The following is a 23,394-nucleotide window of genomic DNA, read 5'->3' as shown; positions in this document are numbered from 1 at the left end:
AATTAAGGAATTTAGAAAATAAAAGCCTGTGGAACATCGATAAGTGGCTGGCAAGTCACCGACAGATTCTGTGTGCATCATATTAGGGAGAATTTAGTATGTTTGCAAAATAAAACAATCCACAGAATTCCTCCCACATGGTTGGCAGGCCAGCAGCATCTGAACTAGTCCTTGCATTTCCTCTGTAACATCCCCAAGTCTCACCTCTTCTATGGGCAGATCCTGCAGCTGCGGTAAGGAGCAAGAAAGAATGCCAATAAGGAATGGGGTTGGAGAGCAGACAATATCGATCATGGATGCTGGTAGAACAGGAATGTAGGTGTGTTGCCAGGTGAAGGGGTAAAGTGTTGCTACCACAGCATGGCCACATTTAGACAAGGTGCTAGAGGGAGAGAAAAACCACCTAATGAATTGTCAGCACATTAAATGGTCAGATCCCAGCTACAGAGTTAAGTGACAAGTGCCCAGTACTCAGGGAAAACTTAATTCATTCACACCAGAACTGAGAAGGAGCCTAAGGTCTCCATTTACACTGTCACTTATTCACATCCTGATCTTCAAAGGGAGCTGGGAACAGCAGCAGCACACAGCTGACAAAGTCAGTCTTGTTAGGTCACATGCTAAATGCTCTCGTGTCTCCTTTTGAAGTGCACCATTTAGACTCAACTTCTGATCTAGCTTTTAACAGGTTTGCAGTTAAAACTCAGGTTAAATTTTCACGTGCAGAATTAAAACAGTCTTGACTGACTGTCCATGGGGCCCAGGGCAGCCTGAAGATCCTACATCCACATGCCTAGAGCCTTGGGCAACTTGTGCACTCTTAAGCTCTTAGCACACACAGGACGCCAGGAAGCTCTTAAAAGGCAACTGTTTCAAAGAAATATAAAACATTAATTTGTTCAGGAAAAAGGGCACAGAAGCAGAAGGAAACACTGACCTTAAAGCAAGATGTGTGACTCATTTCTCACCTCAGATTGTCCGCAACAAAGATCACCCTCCTTTCCAGCAGGAGAGAGGCACACACCTGGATCAGGTGGCAGACGCTAAGGCACTTAAACAAGCGCTCGAAATCCACGTGTTCCAGCCGGGAGTCCAATGGACGGCAGAGTTCAATTACCTGAAAACAGAGCAGAGATGCAAGGAGTCAGAGATGCCCAGCGAGACTGCAATGTAGAGACAGACCTGGGAATTTGGAAATGTGTCTGAAAATGAAACAATGGATGCTCTACAAAAAGTGGGATGCAAAGCTCCAAAGTGTCCTATGCTCCGTCTCACCCTTGGAGAGTGGTGCAAGGTACTGAGCTCACCCCTTCTCTATAAAAGTCTCAAGAGTCATTTCTATTGTAGTTTAACATTCTTGGCAGCATAGAAAGAAACAATCCTCACTTTGAGAAATCTACAGCCAGCACTGCACAACACAACAGCGAACTGGTCAAGCACCACTATACCAGGCACACACGGTCACCTTATACAGATAGCAACCCAGATCTGCAGCCAAGTCCTGGTTTCACAGTTACCTCATTTCCTGCTCCTGGCAGGAAGCTCTTCACAGTGATTGTGCGTCCGGGAGCAGGGAAAGGGGCCTCCATGACACTGCGCATGAATGGATACACCAAGGCTGGGGACATCTCTCTCCTCTTCTCTACCTCATCCAGAATCTGCAGGAAAACAACCTCTGGTGAGGACTAGGGGTGAAATATATCCCTAGATGCATGACCACAAACTGCTGCTCCAATAATCAGGGCTCTAATCCAGATTTACACCTTGACTCGCACCTTGGGGAGGGCTCCTGCACAGATGTGTCACATAGGGACACCAAAAGACAAATAGGGAGTGGACAAGGTTAAAAATCAGCTGGTGATACCATGAATGGAAGCAAGGAACTGGCTCTGTGGGCCCCAGCATGGTCAATAAATCTCATTACATTGCTGAGAACTCCCATCATAGGAGGGACATGCCCACTTCAGGAATAAAACTGCTGTTGGAATTGAATGGGTTGATTTCCAGCAGTGTCAAGTACCTTCAGCTCCCACTGACTTCAGTTTTGAGACATCCCTTTTACCCCTCTTCAGAATCTCGGATTCCTCCCAGACAAGCATATAGTGGTCAGATATTTAGTTACAGAGCTGTGAAACCAGTCAGAATAGAATCACTGACATGGCAGCTAACTGATATTTGCACACCCCATGGGCATGTAAGTAGGAATGAGGAGATGACATGAAGAGAAGAGACACTAAGGCTTGGCATTAGGAACCTTTTCCTGAGATTGAAGGGGATTTGGCTGTGGAATGGTCTCCCAAGTGCTAGAGTCATTTAAACTGGGCTAGACAAAGCACTAGATAACATGCAGCAGGGAACCAACCTGCCCTGGGTCAAGGTTACTATTGTCAGATGCAGCAATGCTATTAGAGGCTGTACTACAACAGCTCAGCTATTTCCTGGAGCTCTCAAGCTATCAGAAAGGCATTTTGAGAGGCACAGGTCTGACTCCAATGCGACAGGTTGTAGCGCGTGGGGTAGGCTGCTCACTCACCTTGGAGAAGAGGTTGAAACAGCCCAGGCGGCTCACCATGCAGTACACCTCTGGGAGCCGCTTCCCTTTCCCTTCTGGCTACAAGGCAAGGGGAATGCAGAGAGTTACACCTGGAGCAGAGCAAGGGAAGCAAGGCAGCGAATGCCCATGCCAGCGCTTGAGTGATATTGAAGCCTCCCAACGTATTCAGCCCATGTGACTGGATTTCACACCGAGTGCTTTTCGGTGCAAATCCCTCTGCACTCAATTAGAAACTCAAAGTGAGTAAGGAGTCCCAAGAACTGGCTCTTGCGCCCACACACACACCCCCACTTCATTCTAGGCATTGTGTGCCATGGGGTATGGACAACACCACACACCTTCCCTCTGCACTGCTGCTCCACCCTCTGTCAGAGGGCTGGTAACCCCAGAACCGGCATTAAGAGCAATGTAGCTCACACCTAGCCAACAAGCTGCTGCTGATCTAGGTCCTAGCTGGACCGCAAAACCCTCCACCCCCATCAGTGTGGACCCTCTCTATGGCAGCATGTCTCACAAACAGCGGCTTACCAAGAGCTTCTTGCAGTAACCGAACCAGCGGCTGCCATCCTCGCCTGTCAGCACGAAGGAAAAGGTTTCACTGGGGAGCCCAAGAACAGTCAGAGTCAGACTCACCATGCAGTTCACTGACGGTGGAGGAGGGGGACCCACAGGGGAGCAGGTCAGTCGGGGGCTGACGTAATGTGGAACAAGTGCAACACCCCACACCCCATCTGCAGCCCTTTGATCTCAATGTGGGAGACCTAGAAAGCTGCTCCCTGGCTTCGGATTCCTTCCCTCCCACACATAGGGGGACGGGATGCCTGTAGGCTGCAGAAGATTCCTCATCAGGATGCCATCTCCAAGCTCCTCCACTCTGCCGAGCACCAATAGCAGCAGCCAATGCGGGCAGGAACTAACCCCGAGACAGTGCTGCAGACTCTGCATGGGGTGAAGGGGACCACCCCTGCACCTCATCCTCCCCTAACACTCTAGATTATGGGATCAAAACCTCCAGCAAGTTCTCCTTCCCTTGGCCTCTCTCTTCCATTTCATCCTGATTCAGCTACAGCCACCTGGGCTTTGCCAGAGAGGCTGGCAGATGCCTACACACCCAGCACTGGCACCACGTCTCTCTCAGTTACTTCAGTGGGAACCCAGAAACCAGTATCTATTCACAACACAAGCCTTTACCTTTTGAGCTCTGATGTTGGAAGCCAGGCTTTGGGATCTGGAAAGCAGAACTTGGGGATGACCTTTAGCCTCTCCTCGGTATCCTTTGACTGCCTGAAGGGATGCTCGGGCTGGGAAAGATGACACATGGCTGTTATACAGGGCAGCTCTCCCAGGATCACAGAACAATGGCGGCAGCATTCACTGTAATAGGCATTGTCTCCACCCTGCAGCAGGGGCTTGTGTGCATCAACCCCCAAAAGCCTGATGTAGGGACTGCAGGAGAATATACTCTGGCTACACCAAATTCCCAGCTTCTTATACCGCTCCATGCAGCTCAAAGCACAGAGCCCCGGTTCAGCCTTGACAACAGATTCAGCCCAGGTCTCTTTCTGGTCTGGTACACACTTCTGTATCATTACACAGTGCTGATGCTCAGCTCCCCAAAGAGAAAAGCTAATTCCTGGTCCCACGTTTCAAACGGAACAGACTTTTTGCTACATCCTGTGCCGAATAGGTTTAGCTGAGGATATAGCTTAGCGACATTTCCCAGCTTATAATGTAATAAAGCTGGGAGAGCTCCCCCTAGTGATCACTGCAGGGTGAGACTGTCCCATTCAGTCCTCTTGAGAAAAAACAACAACAAGGAGTCTGGTGGCACCTTAAAGACTAACAGATTTCTTTGCGCATAAGCTTTCGTGGGTAAAAACCTCACTAACATAACAGAAATATCTTCTCAAGGTTACACTTGTGTGTCTGTAATAGGTGGAGATCCCAGCTTGCACAGTAAGGAGAGTACATCCCTTCTATGGTCTGTTACAAAGGGAGGGAAGGGAGCAAGGTTTCGTGCATCATTAAGAGATGAGAAGGGCACAAATTCTTTGACATCAGGTTCTGCAGTTACCTCCATTCAGCCAGAGACAAAGTCCCTCAGAGAGAACAGGAGCACCTCCACCTTCAGAACTGCTCAGGAAGGACAGAGTGGGATTCATTTAGTCCCTGTGGGACCACTGACTCAGCTGCATTTGGAGTAAGGGATTCAACCATTTATGGGAAACATCAGAGACAGAAAAACATATGGTCTTTTCCAAGGAATGCAAGTCATATTTGGGAGTCACGCTTTCAATCACTACACAGTTCAATTGGAACTTCAACATCACTTCAAGTGTCACAAGATGAGACAGGTTAGAAAGGTAACATGGCTGGCCTCCAAAGGATGCCCGTTGCACAGGAGTTTTGCTGGCCCCAGACAGCCCATGGAAGAGGGGGACAGGCAGATTACTTGGGAGCAATGCTATTTTTAGAGTCAAGACTCATCTGTAATCACAGCACCCAAGGTATAATCAGTGCTCCCTAATTACTGGTATGATATTTCCTCATGAATCCCAGCATGAAAGACCCTCCTGTGTAAATCTGGTTACATTCAACAAAATATTCTAAATCAGGCAAAGAGTAAACAGACATTGAGAAAATCATTAGTTTTGTCAGTATCATTATAAAACCAGGCCAACAGCCATGTGGTGCAGACTGGAATTGATCCACTGAGGAGGTGCAGTAGGGAAGGAAGATGCTCTGCCCCTCCGCAAAGGCTCTGATGGTCACAGGGAGGAAGAACTCACTCAAACCACATTTTCACTGCCTTTCAATATTGGGAGTTTATCAGCTCCGCTCATTTTCACCCTGTTGAACAGACTGATCTCTGGGACTGGCAGTGTTCCTTTCCGTGTTTTGTGAGTCACCGAGTCCGTTTAACCATAATCCTCTCAACGGCATGTCAAACACTTGGAGCTCTGGACGCAGTAGGTTCCCTTGCCGCCCCAGTTACCCTCCCAGAATGGAGGAATGACTGCACCCCCTACAGAAAGGGCACGCTAATTCCCAACAATAACTTTTTTCTTTTTGCAAGAACCAGGGAGACTTCTTTTCTGGAAACTTGAAAATCCACAGTATCTTGTGGTGCACTGCTGAGGCAGCCCACAGGAGAGGAGAGGAAATGCAACTGTAGAGCCAAAGCTGGACTGACCTCATCCTGGCTGCTGTTGATACACAGACAAGGAGGGATGTGTTGACTCACGCCGCATAGGAAACAGTGACTAGATTCCATGGGGTTTCATTCTCTTTTTCCCCAAATATCAAGATGACAAGCCGCATAAAGCAAACTGAACAAAACCGAGACCAACTATGCCAGCTACAGAGCCATAAGCAAACTCATCGACTACAGCAAGGCTTTCATTCTGCATGTTCAGACCCAAATGCATAGCAAAGGGCAGCCTCAGAGATCCCTCACACTAGCCCTGGTGTGACCAGAACTGCAAGGAGTGAGAAGAGTGATAAATGTGAGATCTATAGGGAGGTGAATTGTAGTTTGCTCCACGGTCCTACACGGAATGGAGTTTTCAGATGTTATTGTCTGCCCAGGCTTTGAGAAGGTCCCTGTCACTGGTATCTGAGCACCTTCCACAAGAAGTAAAAACAAATAATCTCTTCCAGCCCTGCCATCATGGAGTGGGGAGAGCAGTTCTCATTTCATAAAAGGGCTCAGCAGCAACCTTTTCAGTTCAAATGACTTCAGAGGAAACCCAACCCCCTCCTGGGCTTGATTCTCTCTCAGCACTAAGCAATTGCAAAAGAGTTTTACCATGTGCTTCTACTCCCTGCCAATCCCACCCACGATACCAGATTCTAGGGGTGATTGTCCCACTAACACTAGGTTCTTTGTGGGTTTCTGACACATCCAGCACACTGGGTTAGTATCCGAGCACTCTGTGGAAATGCGTCTCAAGCCATGTGCTGGGAAGCAGAATACAGCCTGCCACAACACAAACCCAGCTGTATCCCTATTACAAAAGGAACTTGGTAAATTACTGTTTATAGTGCAGCAGAGGACAGGCCCAAGTTAACTGCTGCCTGGGCACTTTAGGGCTCTGCACAGCAGCTCTACCCCTTCTCATGTGAAAGCCAGAACAGGTTTAATAACTGCTCCAAGTGACACACGGTCTCACTACATGCTGGACCCTGCTGTTCTCCTGGCTCTAGCACCACACTCAAAAGGGGGAAGGAACAGCTGCCTGCATGTACAGGATTTAAAGCAGCAAGGTTAACAACTGGAGTAAAACGGTCTCTTCGGACCAGCATTTAGATCACTTTCTACCAGCACCCTTCAGGAGACCAGAGAGAAGAGAAAAAACTCCTCACTTCCGAGAGGCTCCAGAGCAAACAACGGGTTCAAACACTGCAGGCTCAGTAAGAATCAAGGACTGGTGGTGCCACTCCCTCTTTGTGCGTAGCAGGGCAAGTGTCACAGGAGAGGACGTTTTCCCCATGAAAATCTTGAAGTCATATGCATTTTAATATGGCCAAATGTCAAGTCATACCTCTGGGAACAAAGAAGGCAGGCCATACTTACAGACTGGGGGACTCTCTCCTGGGAAGCAGCACCGGCTGGCTGCGCATTGTGAAAAGGACTTGGGGTTATGTGAATAATCAGCTGAACATGAGCGCTCAGTGCGACACCATGGCCAAAAGGGCTAATAGAATTCTTGGATGTAAAAAAAAAAAAAAAAACCCAACAGGAAAATCTTGAATAGAAATCTAGAGAGGTTATTTTACCTCTGTATTTGGCACTGGTGTGACCGCTGCTGGAATAGTGTGTCCAGTTCTGGTGCCCACAGCTCAAGGAGGATGTTGATCAATTGGAGAAGGTTCGGAGAAGAGCCACGAGAATGATTAAAAGATTGGAAAGTATGCCATATAATGAAAGAGTCAAGGACCTCAACCTACTGAGCTTAACAAAGAGGTTACGTGACTTGTTCAGTCTGCAAGTATCTATCCGGGTAACAAATTCAATAATAGAGGGCTAACAGACAAAGGTATAACAAGATCCAATGGCCTCAATTTGAAGCTAGACAAATTCAGACTTGAAATTAGGTGCAAAATTTTAACCATGAGAGTAATTAACCATTGGAACAATTTACCAAGGGTTGTGGTAGTGGATTCTCATCTCTGGAATTTTTAAATTAAAATTGGATTTTTTTATTTTTTATTTTTTTTATTTTATTTTTTAAGAGATGTGCCCTAGTTCAAACAGGAGTTAATTCAGGGAAGGCCTGGGGCCTGTGTTACACAGGACGTCAGACCAGATGATCACAATGGTCCCTTCTGGTCATATAAATGATGAAGAAATTCACCCTTTGCAGGAGAAATGTATCTGTTTACTGTCCCATTAATATAGTGCCCCAAGCATCCCAGTCTTTACTGTGTTTTCCTCCCAACACCCCTGTGAGGTAGGGAAGTGCTGTCACCGGGAAAATGAGAGAGAGGATGGGTGACTTACTCAGAGTGTCTGTGGCAGAGCCAGAAGTTGAACCCAGGTGGTTAGAACCCTAACTACTGGACATCCTGGCTGTGCTCATCTGCACAGAGCCAGGGAGGAGGGAAATGCTGGGAGGGAAAAATAATTCAGCAGATAAAGTGAAGCTGATGGGACTGGGCATCTGCGCGGCACCCACCTTGCTGGGGAACTGCTGTATGACCTGTGGGGTGTACGTCGTCTCCGACTGCTTCTTCTGCAGGGACACCACCACAAAAAGCTCAAACAGCTGCTGCTCCTGGAATTCAATCAGATCCCGCTCCAGGGTCTGATAGTGCGGGTTCCTCTTGGAGGTCAACTGTACTTGCAGCAGGCGTTTGTGGTGACCTGAGAGATAAGGACCAATTCAGTGACAGGAGGCTGGGGCTGTAACAGTGATCATCTGAGGCTCTCAAAGTGTTTAAACAAGGGGAAGTCTCATTATTTGCATTTCACAAGTGAAGAGGTGAAGGGACTTGCCCAAGGTCACACGGCAGGTGAGTGGCAGAGCTGGAATGGATGTCAGGTGCCAACACTGAGCCTAGTGCCTCCTTCCCAGAGCAGGACACCCCAGCTCAGCTCCCACAAGCACAAAGCACCCAGAGACACACAGTAATGTCCCCAGCCCCTTTGCCTGGTGGATTTTATCAGAAGCCCAACACCTTCAACTCCTCTATAGGCTCGTTTTTTTGTCACGTCCCAGAGACTCCCCCCTAACCTCTAGCAGCACGGAGGAACTCATGTGTCTGAGTGCTAACAAGGCTGCTGATGGGGAAGACTGTGAGAAGGGGCCTCCTTCTGTCAATGGGGCGTGTGTGTGGGTGGGTGTGGGGGGGTAATCTCCATAATGCTGCCACACTTCAGGCAATTACATCATAAGAGTGGCAACTTTAGCAGTAAGGGAATTCAAAACTGAGGCAGAATCCATCCCCTCCCCTCCACCCCATCCAGCCTGTCCCACGCAGCATCACAGACTCTCCCTACAAGAGGCATGGGAAACGCTGGCATAGCCAGGGGGCTGTAAAGGGTCTGTGACACATGCTCTGTGGGTTTGTACTATCCGGCCAGACTCACTCGGTGACTCATTTGCTCTATTTTAAGACAGCCTACCACCCCCACCCCCCAAAACACAGAGGGATGGAGTTTTGCCATTATCCCCAAATTATGGGCTTTTGTACGTCATCTACAGGAAGGAAACATTTAAAGCAATCCAACTGGTTCCTTGTCACTGGGTACTTCCAGCACGTAACTATCACATTAACAGGCATGCTAGACAGATTCATCTGTAGTAAGTTCAGGGCTGCAGGCAAATTTTTTACTATTTCATTTCCCAACTCTGGGAAGTGGAAGCTCAGATCCCTTCTGTGCCAACTAGAGCAGATTAGTCAGCACTGAACGCCTAGATCTGAGCCTGTAGTTCTGGTTGTCCTGCCAGTGTTTACGTCAAGCCAAGGAACCAAACTATCTACTTCTCGCTGACTCCCTTCCAAACAGGGCATTTCACAGCATGGCAAACGTGAACAGAGAAAAGGGGTACAGTGCTCAGTTCTGAGCACCAGAGACGATCCACGGGGGTGAGTTACTCCAAGACACGCATTTTACTTAGAGGAGGGAGTGACCCCAGGGTGACTGCAGGTGAGTGGCACAGCCCAAGAGGCTGAGAGACCTGGCACATGGGGCTCGACATGCAGATTCAGTCCCCTCCAGATCCTTTCATCTCACTTTTCACAAGAGGCTGGTTTGACACAAGAGTAGCAGCTTCTTACATTATCTACAGGAGGCACAAAAACCTCAGGAGTGGCTAATCCCATATAGCCCTGCCAGCATTAATTATGCTATGGCAATAGGACCAGCCCCAGTGACTCACTCACTCACTTTTCGGCAGATTCTCCGTCTCACTTTCATTCCCGCTGGTTTCACCTGAAACAAGAAACAAGGCTTCCATAAAATCATAGTTGCCATGGTAAGGGGGGTGACACCCATGGCTGCAGAAGCGGCCGCATCCGAGACCTCCCTTAAGTCTACACCATGTAGGGCTGCTCGTTAGCCATCTTGTTCATTACATAAGTCTCAGTAAAAGCAGCCCTTCGCTAGTAATAATATAAATCCCAAAGAACATCAGAGATGAAGTCAGATCCACCACTTCCAGGGAGATATTGACCAGGAATGGAGATTCTGAATAGGTATTTAAGCCCTCTAGGTGAGTTAGCAACACTCTGGGGCTGGAAACAGTTTGTATTCTTTATTTAAAGTTGTTAGGAAACCAAAGCAGCTTTGGAACCCAAGTGTCTCTCCCCAGAGGGCCACCTGAAAGCAGCATGAGAGGGCAACAACAGGTGATCTCACGACAAATAGCTTTAACACCTCAGCATGGAGCTACCCCAGCGCTGAAGACTCAGACACAGAAAGGGATCTTCCCTATGGAACACTCTCAAACTTGGATTAAAGAGAGGTACAGGGCTTGATTTGCAGAGGTGCTGAACACCCAACAAGTCCCATCGGAGTCAGTGCAAGAGGCAGGAGCTCAGCACCTGTGAAAAATCAAACCGCTGTGGTAAAGTTTGCTCGTTCTCCGAGCAGTAGCTGCAGTATGAAGCCCCCATTGTGCTGACAGGACTGTGGCGTGTTGTGAATTAGACATGTCCGTTGTCATGTCACAAGTGTGCTATGTAATGAAGAGAATGGTGCAGGCCGTCTCCAGACCTTTTGCTGGTGGAGCTTCTTTCCCTGTATAAGCGAGTAACTTCACCCTCTTCTTCCCACGTTTAGACTCAAAGATCTCCTGTATTTTTAACACAAGCTGGAATCCAAAGAGAAAGCAATCGTTAATACAGGCCATATGCACATGAGAGGCGGTGGCAAGTGGCAGCGAGGCTGCAAAGCACATAGAAGACCTTCAGCAGATGCAACCACATTCAGTAAAGGCTTTGCAGAACCCTTGCTAAAGAGATATGGTCACAATGCTGTTAACACAACTCCCTGGATACTGGGCATTCTACAGGGTCTAACAGGACTGGGAATAATTACTATAAGAGTCAGAGACATACAGAGCACCATGGAGAAGGAAGGAAACAAGCAGCACTTGTGCTCTAGCAGCAGACTACTTGCTTTATATTTGGCTTATCAAGCAGGCTGCACAGGCAGCCGGGACTAGGATACAGGGAGGTCTGAGGCTACGAACAAGACAAACCAACCATAAAGGAACTTGCAGCAGCATCCTATAGGATTTGCCTCCAGAAAGCCTTCTGCAAAGGATCCAGAACTCTGTGCAACTGCAGGTACCCCAATCCTTTCTGAGCCCAGCCAGAGCTCCTCAACGTAGCTTGGCCTAGTTTCCTTGGATTGTACAGAATGCACTGACAATTTGAGACCCCAGTATGTTTTCTAAAGCACAGAGTCCTCAATTTTCTATGTGTGTAACACCACAACAGACACGGGAACTGCCCCAAGGCATTTCCTTAGCTGAACGGTTATAAAAACCCAAGCATTTGTATTTTCTATACAGACGCCCCATGGGTTACGCAAACCCGACTTACACAAATCCACACTTACGGAAAAAGTTCCATAAGCTAGAAATAGGAGGGTGTGTTTTTGTTTTGGGGTTTTTTTTGGGGCACATAATTGTCAGGTATATGTTTCCAACTTACGCAAAATCAAGTTACGCAAGGCATTCCGGAACAGAATGCTTGCGCAAGTCGGGGAACGTCTGTACTCTAGCATGCCCAGAGGGGACAGAATGCTGTGTCTGCCCCACAGGGGCCCAGTCTACAAGAAGAAGAAACCTGAACATTACCACTGCCGTATGTGGGCTAAGCAATAGAAGAGAGAAAGGCACCAGCATTCTAACATGCAGGGCAGAAGCAGCTGGATTTCTGTGGATTCGATTGGCTTTTAAAGCCTTTGCTAATACCAAACCCGCAAGGATTTCTGAAATGGGCACCACTGGCGCTGAGGGTGTTAAAAGGCATCTCCACTGCCATCCTAAGGCACTGTGTGCCCCAAGACGCAGGCAGGACTGGAGGGAGCTCCTTGTTGCTATGCGTTGGAGCCTGCTAGTATTTCTGATTCAGGAGTGGGGTGATTTATTTTTTAAACACAGTGGGGAGGTCAAGTTCTCTCTTGCCCAGTGTTAAGAATCCATACATGCTCCCAGCAAAGGTAGTAGGGTGGGGCCCAGTTATTTCTGTCTCTCCTCCCCCCCCCTCCCCCCCCCCCCCCCCCCCCCCCCCCAGCATAAAAAGAAAAATAGTCACCCACGGAACCTGTTTTCCAGCTCAAACCCTCATCCCCCATCTTAGTGAATTAGGCCGAATTTCAGGCTTGCCTCGTTTTCTGATCTGCTTCTGGTTTTTTGGGGCAGTGACAGACACGTTCTGTTAATGCAGTGAGACTGCAAAGAGCCACCCTTCAGAGGAGCTGCTGTTTCACTTGAAGGCTTCCTTCCCTCTGTTACTCTCACCTAGAGGTTTTCTGTTATTGCTCCTAATTTTGCAGATTTCAGTCACCAGTGAGAGATGCTGGGAGCACTCAAAGCAGCAAGGTTTCTTTTATTGCTTGAGAAAGAATTGGCCTTTTTGGACTGAAATTCTTTTCTTGCCTTTTCTGAGTCTCTCTTGCAATCCTGGCTGAATCCTTTGAATGTCAGGAGAATAACGTATGCTTCCTGCATGTAAATTGCTCCCAGATTTTTGGAACAGGTTTGGGTTTTTGGGAAGGATTCCCCTTCCACATCACCCCAGAAAAAGGTTACTTGCTATCATGGCATTTTCATAGTTTTTGACACCATGCTCCCTACTGCCAGGCAGGGTGTTTATAATAATCTTTGTATGCACAAAAAGGGGTATTACTAATTAACATTTCTATAGACTTCGCAGGCAGCTCACTCCACCTCACAGTCCTCTGCCAAGTAGGTAAATATTATACCAATTTACAGAGGAACTAACTGATGCCTAAGACTTTCCCAGGGCCACACAGCAGGTTTTTGTCAGCTAGAATTAGAACGCAGGAGTCCCATGCTCAAAACACTAACCAATGGTGCCTCACCACAGTAGCTATGATATTCCCTCCATCCAATGCGCTATGTTTTGTTATTGTAGCATTGATCAGGAGAGCTGGATACTGAGTTGGGTTTAGGGGTTTTTAATTAATACAAACATTTGGAAATATTCCAAGCAGATAGAGGCAGGAATTGTAGCAAAGTTTGACTTCAACAGACAGTGGAATTAAATCCCTTTCATGTCTCTGCCCTCAGAGGTGTGTGTCCCTTACTCATGCAGAAGGGAGCGGCAGGAAGAACGATACCCAAATGTTATGAAACAGGCTCATTCCTAACGAGTTGTTCAGCAGCTTTTAACATGGAACAGCTGCCAAGGTTCTTTTATTAACATTAGATCAGGAAAATAGACCAACGGTCCAAATAACTGAGCAACAAGCCCCCACAAGAAAGCCAGGGTCGCTCCAGGCCTTGCCAACCACACAGAGTAAGCGCTTACACCGAAAGAGCTAATCAACAGATAGTTTAATGGAATGGACATGTGTCACACTCACTTGTACAAAAACTCCCCATGGTTATTCTCCGGTTCCTGACCACTACACTTGTTGGTCCTACACTAAGTTTCTCAGAGCCCTGAATGTCCTCCCTGCATGCCTGGAAAGTGCACAGCACACAGTGGGCGCTACCACAGGTAAATAGTAGATCTAATGCACGAAACGCCCAGCACATGCCTATCCTGGAAAGCAATGATCCAGTCAAACCCCACAGTGCTCCCTGGGACCCAAGGCTGGGAGGAAGTCACACCCCCCTCCTGCTCTGCACAGACATGCCAATGCGCCAATTCATCTACGTCAGAGGGCAGCTATCGTGGGGTTTGCAGACTCATGCTATCAGGAGGACGGTTACCAAACCAGACTGGGAGTCAGGACTCATGGGTTCTATTCCCCACTACCACCTGTGAGAGCCTAACGTGATCCTAGGCAAGCCACATCCCTTCCCTGTGTCCACCTGGAGAGCAGATATAAGCCCTGTTCTGCGGGGCTCCAGGACCATTGCAAAGCATTTGAAGGTACTAGAGAAGGTGGAGTGTTAGGCCACATCTACACTACCCGCCGGATCGGTGGGTAGTAATCGATGGATTGATTTATCGCGTCTCATCTAGACTCGATACATCGATCCCCAAATCGATGCCCATACTCCACCTTGGCAGGAGGAGTAAGTGGAGTCGACGGGGAAGCTGCGGTGGTCAACTTGTCGCCGTGAGGACAGCCAGGTAAGTCGAACTAAGATACTTCGACTTCAGCTACGCAAGTAGCATAGCTGAAGTTGCGCATCTTAGATCGATCCCTCCCTCCCCCCAGTGTAGACCAGCCCTTAGTGTCACAAATGCCACGCAAGAAGCAGGGATTCACACACGAGCAGAAAGCGCAAGTCTCACCTGGGGAAGGTTCCTTTTTCTACCAGCAGCCTCCCCAGCTCGGAACAGCTTCCACTCTGTCAGCGTAACGGGCAGGGTCGTGTCCTTCCCACGCAGGCATGCACGGGCAGCTTTCAGCTCCAGCGTCTTGCGATGGAGGAAGGTAGGCTTGGGAGGGAGCTGGAAACAGATAGGACAAGACACACAAGGTGTAAAGGAAGCTTTGGAGTTAAACATCTTGTTTGCCTGGTTCCAAAGGGGCTCACAGCAGGGTGCCCCAATCAGTTCCTGGGAAGCAGCCCCAGAGGGTGTCACAAGCAATCCCCTCTAACATACAAACGCATATATCGCAGCCGCTCCTGAGCCCCCTCCAGCTGCGAAGAGGGCACAGGGCCTGGAGGTTAGTGTGTATTTCAGCAGGGAAGGAACCTGGAGACTCCCACAGAGGCCTAATGGGGAGGAGAGATCTAACGCTGCCTGTCACAGGCAAGGTGAAGTTGTTAAAGGGACAGATCTGCCCTGCCCCGCAGGCCTTCTTAATGTCTAAAGTCCTCTGAGGATGGGAAGTGCCCACCATTAATATGTAGCTTGTAGGGAAAATGAGTTCCGTAACACACACAGCATCTCAGCTCCCACCCCTCTGTTCCTGCCCCACACACTCAGTGCTGACCCAGCATTTCATTCACAAACAGCTCAAGCTGCCCAGGCCTGAACGTGGGATGTAGCGTGCGACAACGACTCAGCAGGGACACGCGTTATTCATGCTGGAAACAGGAAGCACTGTGGATCCCTCTGCCTGTGACCTCGGAGTCACAGCTGTTTATTGCTGATGTACTAATTTTCAACAATAAAAACCAGGGGTGACCGAAGACATGTTGAAGGTGTAACTCCAGGTGCATGGAGAGGAGGGGCACGAGAGAGGGAAGCTCACCTTCCTTCTAGAGGCCCTGCAGCTGTCCACCTCACCTCAGAGCCAGGCGCTTCGGCCCAAGGAATATTTGATTTTTCCATGCACTAAATTTCCCTTACGCACCCAGGTGAGAGTGTCCAGCCCTGGGTATTGACAGCCACCAGACCACAGATAGTAATTCCAGTTTTGTAGCTGAGCTCTCTTGTGACAGATGCTTTTCAGATCCCAGCTCTGGGCCCTCTGGAGTCAGGACAAGCTGGGTGTGCCCCGTGAACTTGAAAACAGTCAGCCTGGGACTCACTCTCACCTTGGGAGGCTTGAAGGCATTCTTTGGGGGTGGTAACTTCCAGGCTGATGGGACCCTCCACAATGGTAAAGGCAACACTTTGATATCTTCATACAGATTCTCCTTAGCAGGATCTGGAGAGAACAACGGGTAAGAGACTCATGAAGTGGGGGGGGGGGGGGGGGGGGGGGGGGAGTGGGGAGGGGGGGTTAAAATGCCCCGTGGGGTCACCAAGAAATGGAACCAAGCAGTGCTAATGCCTGTAATACTGTCTGCTGGGAGTGCCAGGGCAGTAGGTTTGGAGATGGACTATCCCACAACGATGCTGCAAGATGGCCCCAGGGCTCCCAAAGCCCTTCCAACTCCAGTATCTGTGGGTGTGGGGATCCTGCGTAGGGACCCCACTGAATCTCAGCTACCTGCTGCTGCAGTACCACAGCCATCAGCACCTCCAGACAGCAGCCAATTCCTTCCACAAGTGTTTATATAAAGCACCGCGTGGCATCGACAGGAAAGCTTAATCCAGCTCCGCTCTGTCCTATTCCAGGTGCCACTAAAGAAAGCCTGCTAGTGGTTAGCCCTGCCTCCATCCCACCCAGCGATCAGACACGGGGAAATCCAAACACTTCCAGACCTGAACAGGCTCCTCCCCACCCCTGCTAACATCCCCGTCAGAGCACAGACACGTACAGATAATGTCCTCATAGATGTTGTCCTCTGACTGTGTGTAGAAGAGTCTAGATCCCGAGCTGCTATTCAGCTCCTCATGGAGCTTTTGGGAGCTGGTGGCTGCCATCCGACTGCGGAAGCCCTGGATGTCTTCAAACTCAAAGGATTTCCTGAAAGCAGACCGGCACGTTTTCTAGTGGTTTCTTCTCAAGAGGGACACAAGTCGCAGAGGTTAGAAGCAAGCGAGGCCCTGCCCGCTGAACTCACCAGCCCCACGTCCCCGGATAGGCCTAAAAACTGGCCAGGCCCCCCAACGCCAGGCCAGTGACTTACTGGTTTCCAGCCAATCCAATCATGTTTGTTTCCCCTGAAGAGCTTGTAGGCCTGATAAATGAGGCGGGTGGCTTTGGACTATCTGGGCCTGAGAACTGCACTCCCAGCTGGTATCTGCCCAGAGACTCCAGTGCTGAAGCCCTGTCCTGGTAGCTCAGCCAAGGGCAGGAACCCGGTGTGCTGCTATCTGGACAAAGGGATCCTGCACTGCCCCCTTCCTACCTCCCTGGTGGTGCAATCCCCAGCACTCTGACCTGGGGAGCAGGGCAGGGGGCTGCAACTGACATTGGGGGTTCTGGTTAAGGACACATGGACTGTAAACAGGGTCTGTCCCAAAGGACTCTCTCTTTCCTAGAAGATGCCTAGTCATTCTGCAGACTAATTCCCACACTTGGCTTCCTTTGGGGGGTTTAGCTCTGACAAACAGCATATCTGCATCCTGGGCAGGCACAAGTGGGCAGAATTCAGTTTTTATTTTTAATAGTTTTGACAGATAACATTTATTTTAAGCTTTTTTCTACATTGTACCAATTTAAATGGTCATAGTTGTGGGAAATTATGGGGGGGGGCAGACAATTACTTAATGACAGCAGGCATTGAGATTCAGAAAGAGAAAGCATTATAACTTCTGTCAATATCAGATGTCAAAATATACCAAGCAAACATCCTGAAATCAAACTAACAAGTCCTCAAGCAGCACTTCCCTACTTTGCTTCTCGGTACATTTCGGTTATCATCAATGGCCATACTCTTTCCAGTGCTTGTGTGTTACTAGTGACATGAACATTTATTGACATTTACTGATATCAATCTAATCTTGCCAAGCCTAAGGATGAATTGTATGGGGCTTTGTTCCAAAGCCAGTCCGGGTCAGTCATCAAAGCATTAAGGGAGACACAGGCCATTAAAAACCCCAGAGTTTTTGCAGCACATTTAATACTATAGAAAGCGTTGGAGGATTCAAGAGCACCAGCTCCCTGCCCCTCCACACAATGCTTACCCGCTTACCCAGAGATGGCTACACCTCAGCGTCTCCTACGTCTGTAGAACTAGCAGAGAGCTAACAAATGATATGTTCAGTTACTTGTCTGTAACTCTCAGACCCGCATCAGAGCCAGCCTGCTGCCCTGGTGGTTATCTGAGATTAATGGCCTCAAACTCCAGGCAACTAAAAGATCAATCAACTGGAGTCATGTCCGACTCACGTAGCAAGAGTGCTCCTCACTGGAGAAGACAATTAGCCCATGATCCATGGGAAGTATCCCAAAGCGCAGGGCAGGCAGCAGCACCCCAGTTTGGCCAAGGGTCTGGACACCACAGCTAAGTCGGCTTTCAGGGTTCTGGGGTGAGGTTTGTTTGGGGCAGTACTAGGGACCAGGCAGTCTGTGCACAGGAGTCACTGCTCTGCACAGGGTGCGGAGGGGGTATTTTAGCCAGGACATACCCATCTCCTTACTCTTCTAAAGAAGGGCCAATGGCAGAGCTATCATCACTACCGTGGATTTTAAGGTCTCGCCTGAAAGTGCAATTCATGTGAGGCCTCACTCAGTGACCTGGTTTGGGCCAGGGACTTGCTCAGCAGAGGCTGAGGAGGCAGGTGCTCAGTGCATAAGAACATAAGAACGGCCATACTGGGTCAGACCAAAGGTCCATCCAGCCCAGTATCCTGTCTACCAACAGCAGCCAATGCCAGGTTTCCCAGAGGGAGTGAACCTAACAGGTAATGATCAAGTGCTCTCTCTCCTGCTGCCCATCACCACCCCCTGTCAAACAGAGGCTAGAGACACCATTCCTTACTCATCCTGGCTAATAGCCATTAATGGACTTAATCTCCATGAATTTATCTAGTTCTCTTTTAAACCCTGTTATAGTCAAGGAGTTCCACAGGTTGACTTTGTATACAAGAGCAAATAAGAATTAAGCCACCTACCTCTTGGATCTCCCTCTGATTTTCCTGTTTGCCTCTCTTTGCTCGGGCTCGTGGGAGGAGCCTACTGGGGAATCCTTACACTGGCCTTCCGGTGGCTTTTCTCTACTACAGCTGGTTTGATCCCTTTCTGACAGATAGCGGAAAGTCCTGCGGGGCTTCGGGGGAGGGATGGCAGCACGCCTTGTCTCCTGTCCCTCGGCCTCCGAATAAATGTTTTTGAAGCTCCTCTCCATCACACTGAGGGGCTCCACTCCCCCAGCATGTAGTTCTCGCTCTGTCGAGCCACAGCTCTCTCTTTTCCTTTTCAGCTCCAATGCCATCGCTAGGACCTTGTCAGAAGGAACAGCTTCTATGTTCTTCCACAGCCCTCGTGAGGTGTAGAAGTTCCCTGGTGGCAGCGTCTGCTCTGGGTCCAGGAGGCCCCCCCGCCAGTCTCCATTCTCCTCAACCCGGGAAATTGGGCAGCATGTGCGCACTTTGGGCCTGAGGATCTCTGAGGTACCGCAATCACCATCTCTGTCACTGTCACCCTCGCTCTGAGAATGGTTCCTGCCCTTTTCCCTGAAGTCCAGGCCCAAGCTCTTTGAGTTTGCTAGCCCTGCCTTTCCGTCATTCCCACAGCCCCGTGGCTTGGCCTTCGGCAGAGCCTCACAGCCATGGTCGTACTGTACCCCAAAGTCCTTCGGCTGCTGTCTGTCTTCGCTGCAGCCCCCTCTAGTCTTCCCCTCCCACTGGGAGATCTTCTGTTTGATGTTCCGGCAGTGGCTGCGGGAAAGCGTCTGCACAGCACACCGAGAAAAGCCACCATCCGGGGTCCCTGTTGGGTGCATGGCAGGAGCCTGAATCCTCACAAACGCCCCATCGCAGGCACCGCCTAGTCCCTCCTGTGCCACACACACGGTGAGAGAGTGCAGAGTCCCAGCGCACCTGCTAGGCTCCAGTCAGGGAGCAGAACACAGGCAATCCCTTTGGACACCAGCCCTGCGAGCAACAAGTCCTAATTCAGCCCTGGGTGGGACGGGGGAGGAGAGAGAGAGAGAGAACGAACACATCCATCAGTCCGGCTCCGAGGCAGAAAGTACCAACTCACCCCACCAGAAAAGCATTCAGCGGCAAACATGAGGGCACAGTCGTAATTGTTCTCCTAGGGCTGACCTTCCTCACCAAGTGCTCAAGACTGGTCTCCCCACACCTCAACCCACTCCTGAAAATGCCTTCCCCCAAAAACTACAGAGATTTAAACATCTGCTGTAGGAAGTGCCAGGCGTCCTGATTTTCCCCACCAACATCGGGCACGGCAAGGGGGGAGGAGGAGACGGACTGGCTGCTCCCACTGCTTGGGAAACAGGCTGGTGATTTGCGGTTCTCCGAGCTCTCTCTGGGCATTGCCCATGGTTGCTAGCACAGGTGCAGCACTCCTGAAAACAACACCGGCAGGAGCTCCAGAGTGGACCCGGTGCAGCATTTTCACGACCCCCGTCGTCTAACCCTGCTCGGAGCAGGTCTGCGCAATACAGCAGCCAAGGTGCCAACAGCATCTTGTGTGTGCTGGAGCTACCGCCAGGGGAGCCACAGTGGTGAGGGGAGGTGCTGAGACAGAGCTCAGCGCAGGTATAGTGCAAGGGGCCTTCCAACTCCAGTCTGCAGTGAGCCAGCGACATCCCCGATCGGAGGCTGCAACTGTTTGACACAGGAAAGCTAAAAGGCTCATTGCGTCGACTGCAGACCGGCTCAGGGATTGGCAACACTAACCCTCCCTCCGGATGTGCCCCGCCTGCCCCACAGCTGGGCAGGAACCTGTTCGACGTTCCACCTGCCCACACCTGACCTAGATCAGCCACCGGGGAGACTCTAGGTCTCAGGGAAGTGGCAAAGTGGCTCACGGTGTCTTTTGGGGGAGTGAGAAGAAGCAGCCGCTCCGGATGCAGTGCTGTGCAGGTCAGTCACACCCTGCTCTGTCCAACAACCCCTTAGCACGGTGTATCTGCTCAGGGACCCAGAGCATAGGCCATTCAGAGACCATCACCTCCAGGCTCTAGCTGGGTGACGTTGTTCAGGACAGAAATCCTGATCACAGACATAAGTGAAGTTGGCCTGGGTGGTTCTGGCCACCATCTGACAGCAGGAAAAGCAGATGGGCTGCCGTGCAGGGGAAGGGCTGCAAGCCAGGCTGGGCTGTACATACCCAGCACTCAGGTCTGGGCAGAACGTCTGCAGCTTCAGTGCCTGTGAAGATCTCATCAGCCTTGTGCCCACATCTGCCTTTTACCCTGCAGAGAGGTGTTTGGCCCAAATCCTCACCCATCCCTTCTCCTATGAGCCAGAAATATCAGAGCACAACTTAGAGAGGAGTCTCTAGGATCAGCTTCACCTGCTGTCTGTCTCCTGCCCAGGTACTTACCCTCTGCCTAGCCCGGTGGGACGTGAGCCCCTGAACTATTTGAATATGAAAACCTAACTCGGTGCTAATCCAGTGCAAGGGCAGGCTGGCTGCTGGGGGCTATGTGTGCAGCACTGCCACACTGACCTGCTGAGCCCCCAGCGCGTAGCTCTCCACAGAGTGACGAGGCCAAACACCCCTCGGCGGCACCTCTCTCCCTGCTGCATAAATGGGAAGCTTGACTCAGAGAAGTGGAGAGACCTGAACAAGGCCACAGCAAGTGCAAGTGTCAGAGATCCTGGCTCAGGCTTGTGCTCAGGTCACAGCCCACGGGACAAAGTCCCCTTGCTCAGTGGCGGAGAGCGATGCTAAGCAGCACTGGAAGCTGCTGGTGCTGATCTCATCAGCACCATCTGCAGTGACTTTCCAAGTCGCTATGAAACCCACCTGGTCCTCACGGACTCAGCGCCTGTAAAAACTGGCAGAACTGCAGACAGGAAGGACATGAAGTCAGCGAGAAGCAGATCATAAACCTGCCTGCCCCGTTACCTCACTACCCCTGCAAGCCGCCTGCTGCCCTCGCGAGGAACAGACTCTGTGCCCCAGCGCGTTCAGCCAAGAGCCAGGTTTACACGGTGTGCATTGGGCAGATCAGCTCTCAGGAGGGCATCCTACATCACCACACCACTCAAACTACTAGCAAAGCTAGTAGCCACAAGTCACTGGCACCTGGGATTTGCAGAAATGCACTGAAGGGAGAAGGCCTGGGTTTTGTTCCACGCAGAGGCTGCTGACCCTCCCTTTGCCGGAGGAACAGGCTGTGTCTGCTGCATGGTAAAGAAAGGGGTGTCCAGCAGTTGGTGCTAGATGCGGGAGAAATGCACTGGCCAAGGCAACTCACTGTTAGAACTAGCAAAAACGGATCCTTCTTAGCCATGACAGCACACAGTTTCCCAGGCAGGGACTGAAGCTGCAGCGAGAGCACAGATGCATAGTGGAACTTACCTCTCTGCAGAGATCCTGATGTCCCAGCCGCTCCCTGCTGCACTCACACACAGCCAGCACCCAAGTGGAGCTCCCTTCTTTCGGCTGAGGGGCAGCTGCACCTAGCAGAGGCTGATGCTGCCCATCTCCAGGGATGACAGTACCGGCTGTCGCCTTCTCTAGCACTCTCCTGATGGGGAGAAAACAGCATGTGGCTTCAGCAAACACATGACCACGCCAACTCCCAATCCCGAGCAAGGCGGCAGCCACCCGCTTGCAATGCATCGTTAACATGACCAGCACTGGGTAACCCCACTGTGCTGGGGGTCTGTGCTAACCCCACCGAGCAGCCTGCTCCAGCCTCACTGCTCCACACACAGAAATCTCAGTGCTCAGATGCCGGGGCTGAACCTAGGAAAGTCACAGCACCCAGCTCCCAACAGGAGTGGGAGACCATGCAGCAGACAGCTCTGCCATTCGGAGTACACTCAGCCAAGCGAGCGGAACAAGCATTCCCCCGGTCCCTGCCAGCAGACCCCTCTGCCCATCTGGGCTGTGTTCATTGTACAGCATGGCAGCCCTACTGCAGCACAGGCGCTCTCCCCTCTCTGGCATCAGCAGGCCAGGAGCGAAGACTCGACAAGCAGCTCCTCCTGCAGCCGCAGGGTGACAGCGAGATGCAAAAGGAGGTGGAGGCAGGGGAGTAGCAAATAACGGAAACCTCATCACCTGCCCCCTGCCCAAGGCGTCAAGGGCTGGACGAGAGCCCTGCGTGCTGCAGTGCAAACTAAGGCTTTCCAGGCACAACCATCGCTCACCACTGTACCTACGTAAGGCCCAAACACACACAGCCCTATATCAGGGCCATCCCCCCGGCACTCACACCATGGTACCATGCGGCCCAGCTGCCCCAGCCAGCAGCCCTTCCCTGGCCTGGCCACTTGCAGCCAGAGCCCTGGCAGGAGCCCTCCCCTCCAGCACCACGCGAGAGCCTCCTCTCAGCCAAGACCCCACGCAGCAGCTATAAATAAGCTTCGTCTCCAAACATCCTGAGCCAGGAGCCATCCTTCCTCAACCCGTCTGCGCAGCTCGATTAGCGGGCAGGAAAGTGCCCCCCTCCCCTCAGTGGCCATGGCTGCCACACCGCGATAACAGCCCTCGCTTCCCAGGCACAGAAAGCCAACCCTGAGGCCACCGGGAGCGGACACCCAGGGCCTTGGGTCAGAAGACAGGGAAGGCCATAGCGGTAAGACACTGGGGCTGGGGAAAAAACTTTGCCAAAACAGCCCCTTACTCCCTGCTCCTGCCCCTGGACACCACACCATGAACCCAGCCAAATGTAGGGAGTAGACACCTAAGAGCCGGGACCCAGCTGGGCCAGTGGCAGGGCAGGCCAGGGCAGCAGTAATAGGAGTGCAGG

At 50.7% G+C, this 23,394-nt stretch overlaps 1 protein-coding gene across 9 annotated transcripts in view; it reads right to left on the bottom strand.

The window, feature by feature from the left end:
• The window catches only part of DENND2C (DENN domain containing 2C), a 51,428-nt gene that overhangs the window by 6,288 nt on the left and 21,746 nt on the right, over positions 1 to 23,394 (bottom strand). For 7 of the 9 annotated variants that reach the window (XM_005294923.4, XM_024108273.3, XM_065591400.1 and 4 more), the window contains 14 exons: positions 21,996 to 22,164; positions 18,611 to 19,618; positions 16,369 to 16,517; positions 15,700 to 15,812; positions 14,504 to 14,662; positions 10,776 to 10,872; positions 9,948 to 9,992; positions 8,233 to 8,420; positions 3,746 to 3,855; positions 3,083 to 3,152; positions 2,534 to 2,611; positions 1,518 to 1,658; positions 969 to 1,117; positions 205 to 382 (listed from right to left, as the gene is read on the bottom strand). In XM_005294923.4, coding sequence (XP_005294980.2) covers positions 205 to 382; positions 969 to 1,117; positions 1,518 to 1,658; positions 2,534 to 2,611; positions 3,083 to 3,152; positions 3,746 to 3,855; positions 8,233 to 8,420; positions 9,948 to 9,992; positions 10,776 to 10,872; positions 14,504 to 14,662; positions 15,700 to 15,812; positions 16,369 to 16,517; positions 18,611 to 19,440 — 2,307 coding nt within the window. In that variant the 5' untranslated portion in view covers positions 19,441 to 19,618; positions 21,996 to 22,164. Of the gene's footprint in view, positions 1 to 204; positions 383 to 968; positions 1,118 to 1,517; positions 1,659 to 2,533; positions 2,612 to 3,082; positions 3,153 to 3,745; positions 3,856 to 8,232; positions 8,421 to 9,947; positions 9,993 to 10,775; positions 10,873 to 14,503; positions 14,663 to 15,699; positions 15,813 to 16,368; positions 16,518 to 18,610; positions 19,619 to 21,995; positions 22,165 to 22,857; positions 22,973 to 23,394 lie in introns of those variants that run through there. The other 2 variants (XM_065591401.1, XM_065591403.1) reach the window with 2 other exon arrangements.

The sequence above is a fragment of the Chrysemys picta genome, chromosome 4, assembly GCF_011386835.1.
Source record: "Chrysemys picta bellii isolate R12L10 chromosome 4, ASM1138683v2, whole genome shotgun sequence".
Classification (NCBI taxonomy): domain Eukaryota; kingdom Metazoa; phylum Chordata; order Testudines; family Emydidae; genus Chrysemys; species Chrysemys picta.
This window is presented reverse-complemented; position numbering and strand designations above follow the sequence as displayed.